Below are 15,265 nucleotides of genomic sequence, written 5' to 3'. Positions count from 1 at the left end.
TTGTGATGATGCATTCTTTCCACCACTGCATGCCATGCTTGAACCACAAGTCAATTGTCTCCTGCACAAATACGACACCTCAGCAAAGCTGCTGCGCAGAGAACTGGTGGCAAACCTGTGTTTGTGGCACTGACACAGGTATCCTGCCTCAATTGAGAAGCTTGCCATTTCCCCAGGAATGAAATCTGCTTCTTTCAGCCTACTTGTGATCTCTCACTTTTCAAATGAAATCTCAAAACTCTCAGAATATTAGGGTAAAGGATAATAAAAAAGGGTTTTTCAAGTACATTAACAGTAAAAGGAAGACTAGGGAGAATGTGGCTCCCCTGCTAAGTGACGCGGGTGTTCTGGTAACGGGGGATGCTGAGAAGGCTGAGATACTGAATGCCTTCTTTGCTTCTGTCTTCACTGAAAAAGCTCCCCCTCGGGAGTCTGAGACCCTGGAGGTGAGTGAGAGGATCTGCGGAATGGAAGACCCCCCTTCTGTCAGGGAAGAGGTGGTCCAGGAGCGCCTAGGCAACACCAATGTTCACCAAGCCATGGGACCCGATGGGATTCATCCACGGGTGCTGAGCGAGCTGGTAGAGGTGATTGCTGAACCGCTTTCTGTCATCTTTGACAAGTCTTGGAGGACAGGGGAGGTGCCTGAAGGAAGACTGGAAGATAGCCAACGTCACCCCGGTCTTCAAAAAAGGCAAGAAGGAAGACCCAGGCAATTATAGGCCAGTCAGCCTCACCTCTGTCCCTGGAAAGGTCAGGGAACAGCTGCTGCTGGATGTCATCTCCAGACAACTGGAAGAAGAGCAGGTGATCAGGAGTAGTCAGCACGGGTTCACCAGGGGGAGGTCGTGCTTGACCAACCTGGTGGCCTTCTATGATGTTGTCTCTGGCTGGGTGGATGGGGGCAGAGCAGTGGATGTAGTCTACCTTGATTTCAGAAAGGCATTTGATACTGTCCCCCACAACATCCTTATAACAAAGCTGAGCAAGTGTGGGATAGATGAGTGGACAGTGAGGTGGGTTGAGAACTGGCTGACTGGCAGAGCACAGAGGGTCGTTGGTGGTGGTGCAGAGGCCGCTTGGAGGCCTGTAAGCAGCGGTGTTCCTCAGGGGTCGGTGCTGGGTCTGCTCTTGTTCAACATCTTCATCAATGACCTTGATGAGGGGATAATGGCCACCCTCAGCAAGTTTGTGATGATACGAAGTTGGGAGGATTGGCTGACAGCCTGAAGGCTGTGCTGCCATTCAGCAAGACCTGGACAGGCTGAAAGCTGGGCAAAAACAAACCGGATGAGGTTTAACAAAAGCAAGTGTAGAGTCTTGCATCTGGGGAGGAATAATTGCATGCACCACTACAGGTTGGGGGATGAGCTGCTGGAGGGGAGCTCTGCGGAGAGGGACCTGGGTGTCCTGGTGGACGACAGGTTGGCCATGAGCCAGCAGTGTGCCCTTGTGGCCAAGAGGGCCAAGGGCATCCTGGGGTGCATTAAAAAGAGCGTGGCCAGCAGGTCGAGGGAGGTGATCCTCCCCCTCTGCTCTGCCCTGGTAAGGCCTCATCTGGAGCACTGCGTCCAGTTCTGGGCTCCCCAGTACAAAACAGACAGGGATCTCTTGGAAACAGTCCAGCGGAGGGCCACGAAGATGGTGAAGGGCATGGAGCATCTCTCCTATGAGGAAAGGCTGAGTGAACTGGGTCTGTGCAGCCTGGAGAAAAGAAGACTGAGAGGGGACCTGATCCAGGTCTATAAATATCTAAGGTGTGGGGGGCTGAATGGCGAGGCCGGACTCTTTTCAGTGGTGAGTGGAGACAGGACAAGGGGAAACAGCCGGAAACTGCAGCATAGGAAGTTCTGCACCAAATGTGCGAAGGAACTTCTGTACAGTGAGGTGACGGAGCACTGGAACAGGCTGCCCAGGGAGGTGGGGGAGTCTCCTTCTCTGCAGATGTCCAAGACCTGCCTGGATGCCGACCTGTGCGACCTGCTGTAGGGAACCTGCTTTGGCAGGGGGTTGGACACCATGAGCTCTGGAGGTCCCTTCCAACCCCTACAATTCTGTGATTCTGTGATTACTCCACAGCTGATTGTCACCTGCAACAGTGATAGAAAATCCCTGCTCGCACACTCACTGATACATTTCCTGGTCCCTTTCTCTGCACCCACATTTCCATTCTTCCCTCTGCAAACACATGATTCATTTCAACATGTTACTAACTCAACACCTTCGTAGCTGAACGCTACAACAGAGCTGGAAACTTCAAGGATATGACCATTTCCAAGTTCTGAACTCTATTTTTTCTTTTGCTCAAAGAATATTCCCACAGGCCAGGAAATTTGGAACAGACCTGAGCCTGACTAAACAGGCTCACAAAGAAGAAAAGGCAAAGTTCCAACACTCCCTTCCCCACGGAAAACATCACAGTGTTACCCGGATGCTTTGGACAAGCATCCCAGCCTTCTCCCACCATCACCTTCTCTTTGGGATTACCTTGAGCGCTCCTAGCCTACGGGGCAAGAGGGAAGGTCAGCAAAAGAGAACCCACATCACCCTGCAAATTCAGCAGCTCTTTATTGACTGCATGTCCCTACGCTGCCTGAGGAGTGTCTGTCCCCTCTCCACTACTCTGCGGCAACAGGACTGTTGGCCTCCACTTGCAGGAACCCAGCTGCTGCCAGGAAGAGCACTCTCTACCTCCCACTCATCAGTACAACTATATTGGAGGCACGGGATGAAGAAAGGGCTGGAGTCTCCACGGGGCCTCTGGCCCAAGTGCCACTAATTCTCTCTGGCAAGCACAATGCAACAAATGAGCCCTTCCCAGGACAGAGTCCTTCAGTTCTCCAGCTCCTTCCTTCTCCTTCAAAATTGGGGCAACTCTCAGGCCATAGGCCCCAACTCCAAAAACTCTCCTTTTTGGGTTGCCATGGAACTCTGCTGATGTCACTGCCCCGTGTTCCGAGCCCTCCAACTGCCAAACCAACAGCAAGAGGACAGGAGGCAGCTCAAGAAAATGGAGCCTCCTCCCATGAAAAAGCGAAAGCTCCTGGGGAGGAGGTGGAAAGTGGAGCCGATGGAGGTGGATCCATCTCCAGAGGCAGAGGAGCCAATGGAGGTGGATCCACCTCTAGACGAACCAGAGCCCATGGAGGTGGATCCACCTCCAGAGGAGCCGCAGCCCATGGAGGTGGATCCACCTCCACGTGGGCTCAAGAGACAGCGCCGAGGACTGGACACCAAGCGAAAACGGTGAGCAATAGCTTGAAAAGGGGTGTCAAAATGGGTTAAGCAATACATTACTTCATTTGGTATTCTGAAGAAAGCTTAGGCAATTTGCTTCTTCACAGAAAGGGAAATGAAATCCCAACAAACTGACTTGCTAGACTCAGCCAGCACATTGATGGCAGAGGGGAGAATTCAGCTTGCGTTTTTCACTCATCCTCTCTCCCATCAATTACAACAGTTACCCATATCCTCACCCAAATTCTTCCAAGGAATCCCAAATGTCTACTTGCAATAGCACAGCCCCTGCAAAGCACATGGTATCTACAGCACAAATGGCTCTGCTGTGGATAATGATCATCTCCTGACAAAACAAAAACTGCTGCCATTTCAGTACGTACTAAGGATGCCAACTCCTGGACCTGCTACCACTACACCTGTCTTCAAAAGGAGGTCATGCACTGTTTGTGTCACATCGGCAGCATGCATAAGGTTGTGTTTGCTGTAGCCAACCTCCAGAGCTTCCACAAAGGACACCAGGGCAGAAATGGGGAGCTAAGAAAAGAAGCACACAATTACAAATCAAAGAATCACCTGCAATAGCTAGCATTTGGAGGACAGGCTCCAAAGAGCAGTCTGTACTGATTGCACTTCCCAAATAAATACCATCTGTAAACACCTTCAACAAGTACTCCAGAGAAAGACTGAATCAAGCTCACTTCCTCAAAATGGCTTTCCCATCCCTCATTACATGATGGATGAAGCACACATGCACTTAAACATACGCAAGTCAGCCCACTGTGAAATGCTGCCTGCAAAACACAAGCAGTGCCACAAGGAACAGAGCGTAGCTGGTGTGCTGTTCCTGGAGAAATATTTCTGTTCAGGACACACACGTCTGTCTCATCCTCTCACAACAATCTAGTATACATCACTACTTTACTACTCCTATTCTACAGGTTTGTAAGGAAATGCATCATATAGCAAGTCTGAGATACTCTCTGATGAGGAGTACTGTTTGTTAAAAATACTTTTGGTTTTTTACTGCCAAAGCCAGACTTCCCACACTATCAGTTTGCCATGCTTGTTTTTGGCTCCCAGAGTACAACTGTATGCACAACATTAAACCACACTTGGGGCATTTCTAGGGAGCACGCTATGTAGGTGGTGGCAGCTGTACATACATGCAACAAGCAGCAGGGATTCTTCAGTGCTTGGCACAACCTGCTGTACCCTAAACCTCTCTAGTTCTGACGTTAGAGTTGCACAGCTGTTTCCCTCTGGAGTGTGGGACAATGCAGTTCTAATCTGTTCTCATCTTCAACCATTTCTCAGCAGGCGTGACAAGTCCATGAAGAAGCCCAGGAATCGAAGAAAGTAGGAGTCCTGCCAGAGTAAGTGTCAGCAGAGAAAGGGAACATGGAATCTTTGGGTGGGGAGAATGGGAAACATCTCAGGGCAATGCTGCAGTGACCCAAATGTCACTCTGTTCAAAGTTACAAAGGAACTGTTCAAAGTAGAAGATATGGAGCACCTTCTACTCCCCCTTAAATAGCATTTCTATTCTGAAACCTGTAGCAAACCAAGTTGTCATTTTTGACTTGCATGCTTTAAGATTCCTAAGAATACTGGGAGAATTACAGCACCATTCCCTCTGCATGTCATGAATAAGACTGTGTGGAACTCCACCTGCTTCATGCTGTCCTACTGCAATTAAATGTTCTACCTGAAGGACGTTTGGTCCTGGTTGCTGCAGAAAGATTCTCTTCCCCGTTTAGGGGCAATGACAGTGACTGCCAAGTCTCCACATACACTTTCAAATACTGCTAAAATCATTGCACTCTGAATAGAACAAAGCAGAATAAGAATGAGATACGAGAAAATGCAAGATGGAAGCAGAGACCCATCTTGTAACCACTGACCTTGAAACGACTGATCAGATCATAGCGCGTGAGAAGTTCATAGAAAATGAACTGCAGTGCATGATCTCCACTGGCATCGTTTAGTGCAAATACATCAAAGGACCACTTGTCTACATTCTGCAAGAAGGAATAGAAAAGAATGTTAACCTGATCATCCATTTCACCATCACATTTCAATGTCTATCACTTTACAGCTACACATGGATGATGAGAGGGTACAGATTTCACTGACAACATTCTCCACTTCACTTCACCAGCACGGAGTCTAATTTACTCATCAGTACAGTACGACTCACAGGGAAGAAGTTTCTATTCAAAACTTCAGTTACTTGCTTATTCAAGTCACAGGGATTCACCAATTGAACCAGCAAAGCCTACGGGCAAAACACACCTTAGCTTGCCTTCATCAAGGAAATATGGTTATGGGCACTTGCATACTGGCCTGTGCTCATATTTTCATCACCTGCTGCACAGTGAACCAGTGAAAAAAAAATCTCAACCTACCTTCCTCCACCCAAACAGATCCCAGTTCCTTCTGACTACTGCAGCTTTAATTGCCCAAAGACAGCATGATTCTCTTTTTAATAGTAGGCGTGTGTTTAATTTTCTTTTCTTCTTGAAGACCAGTGAGTTAACTGGGGTTTCTCATAGTAATGCTACATTACGTGCTAACAATGGTATGAAAAATGACCCTTATAACATACAAGTAAATATCTAACTGCAGTTGAGAGGGTTACAGTTAGCTGGAAATCCTATACTAACGCTGCAGGGGGCTCAGTCAAGAGACGGCAGAAGACGAGTTCAATTCCCAACTCATAAAGCTACATGATAACCTATTCAATCTCTTGCAGAAGGTTGCAACTCCCATGGATGGCAGCATGAGCCGACAGCGCTCACTATCAGTAATGCACCTCCAGCTCTGAAGAGGATGCTCCCAAAACACCAAGAAAACTTCTCTCCTACTCCTACGCCCTTCTTGGACTGTTTTCATTTTGTCTCACTCTATCTATAATAGTCATATAATTAGATGTACAATATACAATAATAGAATTTAGTTTTATAATTTAAATACATTATAGACTTTACATTTAAATTGGTATTTATTATAGAATTAATTAAAAAATAGTAGTTCCTTCTAGTTCCTAGGAAGTTGAAAATAAGGTCTCACTATATTCAATTAGAAATTACTCTTTCTTATAGAAATAGTCCGTTGTGTAGAAATAAAGGTTGCTGTTTCTTTACGTGTCTTTTCATTGCAGTAATGTTGTGCTCTTGCGGCAGATCAAATGAACTGAATTCCAAAATGGCAAAATATTCTTCTCCTGCACTGCACAGTGGCAATAGCCAAGCAGACACTCAGTTTGACTGCACAGTCATTTCCATTGCACCAAGGGAAATAGTCTTGACAATCAGGACAGTGGCAGTTTACTCTAAATACCAAGGGAAAAATGTCCCCTTAAGGAAACAAGAGAGTATCACCCTTTGCTCAGAGGCCTGCAGCACCAGCAACACTTGGAAAATTAGAGCATTTCTTCATCCTATCAAAGCTGAGCACAGATGTGATGTCCATGTTGGAGAGAAATCGGAAGGGAAGCAGAACTTTACAGGCACCTCGTGGGGGAGGACAAGAACTGCTGTCAGTGAAGAGAGCAGGAGAAGCAAGGGATGGGGAAAGGTCCTGGGCTACACATTTCCAGCTCACTGGCCCTGCAGCCTCCCATGAAATGTCACAAAGTGCTCTCATGCTATCTATAGGCACTGTGATGGAGCTACAGTCATAAGGCCACCTTCTATCCATTTTGGTCTGAAATTTGACCTTTGCTCCACTTCTTGGACGAACCAAGAGTTGGCCCAACTGCAGTTCTTCCGCAATGTTCCCTATATTTGCCTTTCCCTCTGCTAACCTTAGAGCCTTGATTGGTTTTATCAGACAGCTGATTTAGGGACAGCTCATTTGCTGTTCAACATGACATCACTGATGGTGCAGCACCAGAAAGATGCACTGCTACTGGAGCGGGTCCAGAGGAGCGACACCAAGATGATCAGAGGGCTGCAGCACCTCTCCTATGAGGAAAGGGGGAGGGAACTGGGCTTGTTCAGCTTGGAGAAGAGAAGGCTCTGACGAGACCTCATGGTGACCTTCCAGTACTTGAAGGGAGCGTAGAAACAGGAGGGAGAACGGCTGTTTGCAAGGGTGGATGGTGACAGGACAAGGGGGAATGGTTGTCAACTGAGACAGGGGAGCTTCAGGTTGGATATGAGGAGCAAGTTTTTCACCCAGAGGCCGGTGAGGCACTGGCACAGGTTGCCCAAGGAGGCTGTGGATGCCCCATCCCTGCAGGCATTCAACGCCAGGCTGGATGTGGCTCTGGGCAGCCTGGGCTTCCTGTTCGCAACCCTGCACACAGCAGGGGCTTGGAACTAAATGATCCTTGGCGTCCTTTTCTACCATTTTATCATTCTAGGAGTCTACAATTCCTGGCCTCACAAACCTTTGCAGCCAAAGTCAAGTACATGTTTATACTATATACATATAGTATTACTGTATACCTTATATACATTATATACACTGCCTGCCTGCAGACACTACATCACTTTGTCAGCAACTACATTTGCTGCATATTAGCTAACCAACAAAACAGTTCCATGACAGCATGGGCATCAGAAAAGGCTGAAAAAAAGAAATCCTTCCTAAGCAGAAGAAGATCTCGGCACTTTGTCTTGTTAATATCAAGTTCTGCCTCTAGCACCACTGATCAGCAGATCACATCTTACTCGGTACAAGAACACGACTGGTTGTTTTCAGAGCTGTATGAACGGCATGTAGGGCCACCGCTCCATGTCTGACCATCCCTTTCTCACCAGGAAGCCTTACATCACCACAGTCACCTCATGCCGAAAGGAAACATGCTACTGCACTACAAAAATCACTATCTGCTATCTATAGAGAGAAAGTGATGCTGTGGAAGCTAGTCAAAATTGCCAAGCATCTCATTCACTGCAACAGTGACAGAGAAAACATGCCTTGCTCTTGTACAACTACCACTCTACTTGCATCCTTTCAGTAAGCTGCAGCATTGCATTCTTTCATTAAAACCCATTTTGTTTTCTCAAGATGATTCCACCACTTTGGGTTGCTCCGTGAAGGCATCCTGGTGATCACTACAGCAAAAGAAAGAACACAGCACTCAAAAACAAAGCACTTGTCACTCAGTGTCATCTCAATCACTGCCATTCTCACTCCGATTGGGAAGCTGATTATGGAAAGCCAGACCAGCTGAAGAGATACGTGCGTACATTCCTACATCATCTTGTAGGATTTACTCCAAGCTGTCACACAGCTCTAACTTTGCGTTTTCTTCTCTCTTTGCTTGCCTGTACTGAACTCAAACCAACAAGAAAGGTACCCGTTCCCATTAAGAAGATGGGATGGAGACATTGAAGACAAAGTCTCCTTCCAAAGACCACTTCTTCTGAACAACTCTTTCCTGTTTAAGCCACAGCCATTACCTACCACAAGAACATCCAGACACAGACTTGTTCTCAAAACAGTTTTGGAAAAAACAAAAAAAAGACATCCTGGAATGGCCAAGATGGGATTAGCTCACCTGGAGCAAAACTAGTCAGTGCCTTCACTGATATTCAGGGCTCCTACTTCCTCTAGCCCACTCCATACTGCTTATCACCTTTAGGATCTTACAAATACAGAAAGGGAAGAAGGATGCCCTGAGGCTTATGCCAGCTTAGCACAGCTGGTAAGTACTGCAGTGCTCTGTCACTGCTGAGGATGTACCAGAACAGGCATGTTCTCCCACAGTCTGGCCACAGGCTGTTGTTCTAACAGAAGAAAGACACGAGATCCCATCTGCACGATTACACGTGTACAGCTGGGGCTGGAAAAAGGGGGGAATGAATGCTTCCATTCTGTAAATGAAGGTCATGTTGGATCCTTCTTGTTGCACTCAGTGGCCTTTCTGCAAATCCTCCCGATCTTCGGATAAATAAACTGTGCTGTCCAAAAATGAAAAGGATTCAGTACCCTGAGTATCTTTCCTGTGTAGACGAGAGTAGAAGGACTGCTTCCCAATCTTTACATGTGTAATGCCCCTGTATACATTCCTTGTGATGATGCATTCTTTCCACCACTGCATGCCATGCTTGAACCACAAGTCAATTGTCTCCTGCACAAATACGACACCTCAGCAAAGCTGCTGCGCAGAGAACTGGTGGCAAACCTGTGTTTGTGGCACTGACACAGGTATCCTGCCTCAATTGAGAAGCTTGCCATTTCCCCAGGAATGAAATCTGCTTCTTTCAGCCTACTTGTGATCTCTCACTTTTCAAATGAAATCTCAAAACTCTCAGAATATTAGGATAAAGGATAATAAAAAAGGGTTTTTCAAGTACATTAACAGTAAAAGGAAGACTAGGGAGAATGTGGCTCCCCTGCTAAGTGACGGGGGTGTTCTGGTAACGGGGGATGCTGAGAAGGCTCAGATACTGAATGCCTTCTTTGCTTCTGTCTTCAGAGAAAAAGCCCCCCCTCAATAATCTGAGACCCTGGAGGTGAGTGAGAGGATCTGCGGAATGGAAGACCCCCCTTCTGTCAGGGAAGAGGTGGTCCAGGAGCGCCTAGGCAACACCAATGTTCACCAAGCCATGGCACCCGATGGGATTCATCCACGGGTGCTGAGGGAGCTGGCAGAGGTGATTGCTGAACCGCTTTCTGTCATCTTTGACAAGTCTTGGAGGACAGGGGAGGTGCCTGAAGGAAGACTGGAAGATAGCCAACGTCACCCCGGTCTTCAAAAAAGGCAAGAAGGAAGACCCAGGCAATTATAGGCCAGTCAGCCTCACCTCTGTCCCTGGAAAGGTCAGGGAACAGCTGCTGCTGGATGTCATCTCCAGACGACTGCAACAAGAGCAGGTTATCAGGAGTAGTCAGCACGGGTTCACCAGGGGGAGGTCGTGCTTGACCAACCTGGTGGCCTTCTATGATGTTGTCTCTGGCTGGGTGGATGGGGGCAGAGCAGTGGATGTAGTCTACCTTGATTTCAGCAAGGCATTTGATACTGTCCCCCACAACATCCTTATAACAAAGCTGAGCAAGTGTGGGATAGATGAGTGGACAGTGAGGTGGGTTGAGAACTGGCTGACTGGCAGAGCACAGAGGGTCGTTGGTGGTGGTGCAGAGGCCGCTTGGAGGCCTGTAAGCAGCGGTGTTCCTCAGGGGTCGGTGCTGGGTCCGCTCTTGTTCAACATCTTCATCAATGACCTTGATGAGGGGATAATGGCCACCCTCAGCAAGTTTGTGATGATACGAAGTTGGAAGGATTGGCTGACAGCCTGAAGGCTGTGCTGCCATTCAGCAAGACCTGGACAGGCTGAAAGCTGGGCAAAAACAAACCGGATGAGGTTTAACAAAAGCAAGTGTAGAGTCTTGCATCTGGGGAGGAATAATTGCATGCACCACTACAGGTTGGGGGATGAGCTGCTGGAGGGGAGCTCTGCGGAGAGGGACCTGGGTGTCCTGGTGGACGACAGGTTGGCCATGAGCCAGCAGTGTGCCCTTGTGGCCAAGAGGGCCAAGGGCATCCTGGAGTGCATTAAAAAGAGCGTGGCCAGCAGGTCGAGGGAGGTGATCCCCCCCTCTACTCTGCCCTGGTAAGGCCTCATCTGGAGCACTGCGTCCAGTTCTGGGCTCCCCAGTACAAAACAGACAGGGATCTCTTGGAAACAGTCCAGCGGAGGGCCACGAAGATGGTGAAGGGCCTGGAGCATCTCTCCTATGAGGAAAGGCTGAGTGAACTGGGTCTGTTCAGCCTTGAGAAAAGGAGACTGAGAGGGGACCTGATCCAGGTCTATAAATATCTAAGGTGTGGGGGGCTGAATGGCGAGGCCGGACTCTTTTCAGTGGTGAGTGGAGACAGGACAAGGGGAAACAGCCGGAAACTGCAGCATAGGAAGTTCTGCACCAAATGTGCGAAGGAACTTCTGTACAGTGAGGTGACGGAGCACTGGAACAGGCTGCCCAGGGAGGTGGGGGAGTCTCCTTCTCTGCAGATGTCCAAGACCTGCCTGGATGCCGACCTGTGCGACCTGCTGTAGGGAACCTGCTTTGGCAGGGGGTTGGACACCATGAGCTCTGGAGGTCCCTTCCAACCCCTACAATTCTGTGATTCTGTGATTACTCCACAGCTGATTGTCACCTGCAACAGTGATAGAAAATCCCTGCTCGCACACTCACTGATACATTTCCTGGTCCCTTTCTCTGCACCCACATTTCCATTCTTCCCTCTGCAAACTCATGATTCATTTCAACATGTTACTAACTCAACACCTTCGTAGCTGAACGCTACAACAGAGCTGGAAACTTCAAGGATATGACCATTTCCAAGTTCTGAACTCTATTTTTTCTTTTGCTCAAAGAATATTCCCACAGGCCAGGAAATTTGGAACAGACCTGAGCCTGACTAAACAGGCTCACAAAGAAGAAAAGGCAAAGTTCCAACACTCCCTTCCCCACGGAAAACATCACAGTGTTACCCGGATGCTTTGGACAAGCATCCCAGCCTTCTCCCACCATCACCTTCTCTTTGGGATTACCTTGAGCGCTCCTAGCCTACGGGGCAAGAGGGAAGGTCAGCAAAAGAGAACCCACATCACCCTGCAAATTCAGCAGCTCTTTAGTGACTGCATGTCCCTACGCTGCCTGAGGAGTGTCTGTCCCCTCTCCACTACTCTGGGGCAACAGCACTGTTGGCCTCCACTTGCAGGAACCCAGCTGCTGCCAGGAAGAGCACTCTCTACCTCCCACTCATCAGTACAACTATATTGGAGGCACGGGATGAAGAAAGGGCTGGAGTCTCCACGGGGCCTCTGGCCCAAGTGCCACTAATTCTCTCTGGCAAGCACAATGCAACAGATGAGCCCTTCCCAGGACAGAGTCCTTCAGTTCTCCAAGTCCTTCCTTCTCCTTCAAAATTGGGGCAACTCTCAGGCCATAGGCCCCAACTCCAAAAACTCTCCTTTTTGGGTTGCCATGGAACTCTGCTGATGTCACTGCATCGTGTTCCGAGCCCTCCAACTGCCAAACCAACAGCAAGAGGCCAACAGGCAGCTCACGAAAATGGAGCCTCCTCCCATGAAAAAGCAAAAGCTCCTGGGGAGGAGGTGGAAAGTAGAGCCGATGGAGGTGGATCCATCTCCAGAGGCAGAGGAGCCAATGGAGGTGGATCCACCTCTAGACGAACCAGAGCCCATGGAGGTGGATCCACCTCCAGAGGAGCCGCAGCCCATGGAGGTGGATCCACCTCCACGTGGGCTCAAGAGACAGCGCCGAGGACTGGACACCAAGCGAAAACGGTGAGCAATAGCTTGAAAAGGGGTGCCAAACTGGGTTAAGCAATACATTACTTCATTTTGTATTCTGAAGAAAGCTTAGGCAATTTGCTTCTTCACAGAAAGGGAAATGAAATCCCAACAAACTGACTTGCTAGACTCAGCCAGCACATTGATGGCAGAGGGGAGAATTCAGCTTGCGTTTTTCACTCATCCTCTCTCCCATCAATTACAACAGTTACCCATATCCTCACCCAAATTCTTCCAAGGAATCCCAAATGTCTACTTCCATTAGCACAGCCCCTGCAAATTACATGGTTTCTACAGCACAAATGGCTCTGCTGTGGATAATGATCATCTCCTGACCAAACAAAAACTGCTGCCATTTCAGTACGTACTAAGGATGCCAACTCCTGGACCTGCTACCACTACACCTGTCTTCAAAAGGAGGTCATGCACTGCTTGTGTCACATCGGCAGCATGCATAAGGTTGTGTTTGCTGTAGCCAACCTCCAGAGCTTCCACAAAGGACACCAGGGCAGAAATGGGGAGCTAAGAAAAGAAGCACACAATTACAAATCAAAGAATCACCTGTGATAGCTAGCATTTGGAGGACAGGCTCCAAAGAGCAGTCTGTACTGATTGCACTTCCCAAATAAATACCATCTGTAAACACCTTCAACAAGTACTCCAGAGAAAGACTGAATCAAGCTCACTTCCTCAAAATGGCTTTCCCATCCCTCATTACATGATGGATGAAGCACACATGCACTTAAACATACGCAAGTCAGCCCACTGTGAAATGCTGCCTGCAAAACACAAGCAGTGCCACAAGGAACAGAGCGTAGCTGGTGTGCTGTTCCTGGAGAAATATTTCTGTTCAGGACACACACGTCTGTCTCATCCTCTCACAACAATCTAGTATACATCACTACTTTACTACTCCTATTCTACAGGTTTGTAAGGAAATGCATCATATAGCAAGTCTGAGATACTCTCTGATGAGGAGTACTGTTTGTTAAAAATACTTTTGGTTTTTTACTGCCAAAGCCAGACTTCCCACACTATCAGTTTGCCATGCTTGTTTTTGGCTCCCAGAGTACAACTGTATGCACAACATTAAACCACACTTGGGGCATTTCTAGGGAGCACGCTATGTAGGTGGTGGCAGCTGTACATACATGCAACAAGCAGCAGGGATTCTTCAGTGCTTGGCACAACCTGTTGTACCCTAAACCTCTCTAGTTCTGACGTTAGAGTTGCACAGCTGTTTCCCTCTGGAGTGTGGGACAATGCAGTTCTAATCTGTTCTCATCTTCAACCATTTCTCAGCAGGCGTGACAAGTCCATGAAGAAGCCCAGGAATCGAAGAAAGTAGGAGTCCTGCCACAGTAAGTGTCAGCAGAGAAAGGGAACATGGAATCTTTGGGTGGGGAGAATGGGAAACATCTCAGGGCAATGCTGCAGTGACCCAAATGTCACTCTGTTCAAAGTTACAAAGGAACTGTTCAAAGTAGAAGATATGGAGCACCTTCTACTCCCCCTTAAATAGCATTTCTATTCTGAAACCTGTAGCAAACCAAGTTGTCATTTTTGACTTGCATGCTTTAAGATGCCTAAGAATACTGGGAGAATTACAGCACCATTCCCTCTGCATGTCATGAATAAGACTGTGTGGAACTCCACCTGCTTCATGCTGTCCTATTGCAATTAAATGTTCTACCTGAAGGACGTTTGGTCCTGGTTGCTGCAGAAAGATTCTCTTCCCCGTTTAGGGGCAATGACAGTGACTGCCAAGTCTCCACATACACTTTCAAATACTGCTAAAATCATTGCACTCTGAATAGAACAAAGCAGAATAAGAATGAGATACGAGAAAATGCAAGATGGAAGAAGAGACCCATCTTGTAACTACTGACCTTGAAACGACTGATCAGATCATAGCGCGTGAGAAGTTCATAGAAAATGAACTGCAGTGCATGATCTCCACTGGCATCGTTTAGTGCAAATACATCAAAGGACCACTTGTCTACATTCTGCAAGAAGGAATAGAAAAGAATGTTAACCTGATCATCCATTTCACCATCACATTTCAATGTCTATCACTTTACAGCTACACATGGATGATGAGAGGGTACAGATTTCACTGACAACATTCTCCACTTCACTTCACCAGCACGGAGTCTAATTTACTCATCAGTACAGTACGACTCACAGGGAAGAAGTTTCTATTCAAAACTTCAGTTACTTGCTTATTCAAGTCACAGGGATTCACCAATTGAACCAGCAAAGCCTACGGGCAAAACACACCTTAGCTTGCCTTCATCAAGGAAATATGGTTATGGGCACTTGCATACTGGCCTGTGCTCATATTTTCATCACCTGCTGCACAGTGAACCAGTGAAAAAAAATATCTCAACCTACCTTGCTCGACCCAAACAGATCCCAGTTCCTTCTGACTACTGCAGCTTTAATTGCCCAAAGACAGCATGATTCTCTTTTTAATAGTAGGCGTGTGTTTAATTTTCTTTTCTTTCCTTCTTGAAGACCAGTGAGTTAACTGGGGTTTCTCATAGTAATGCTACATTACGTGCTAACAATGGTATGAAAAATGACCCTTATAACATACAAGTAAATATCTAACTGCAGTTGAGAGGGTTACAGTTAGCTGGAAATCCTATACTAACGCTGCAGGGCGCTCAGTCAAGAGACGGAAGAAGACGAGTTCAATTCCCAACTCATAAAGCTACATGATAACCTATTCAATCTCTTGCAGAAGGTTG

General features: G+C 47.5%; 1 protein-coding gene across 1 annotated transcript in view; it reads right to left on the bottom strand.

Moving 5' to 3' along the window:
• The window catches only part of LOC125696471 (uncharacterized), a 57,489-nt gene that overhangs the window by 22,368 nt on the left and 19,856 nt on the right, over positions 1–15,265 (bottom strand). The window contains exons 2-3 of the mRNA XM_048952196.1: positions 14,402–14,518; positions 5,142–5,258 (exon numbers count right to left, since the gene is read on the bottom strand). Coding sequence (XP_048808153.1) covers positions 5,142–5,258; positions 14,402–14,518 — 234 coding nt within the window. The remainder of the gene's footprint in view (positions 1–5,141; positions 5,259–14,401; positions 14,519–15,265) is intronic.

The sequence above is a fragment of the Lagopus muta genome, chromosome 7 (genome assembly GCF_023343835.1).
Source record: "Lagopus muta isolate bLagMut1 chromosome 7, bLagMut1 primary, whole genome shotgun sequence".
Lineage (NCBI taxonomy): Eukaryota > Metazoa > Chordata > Aves > Galliformes > Phasianidae > Lagopus > Lagopus muta.
This window is presented reverse-complemented; position numbering and strand designations above follow the sequence as displayed.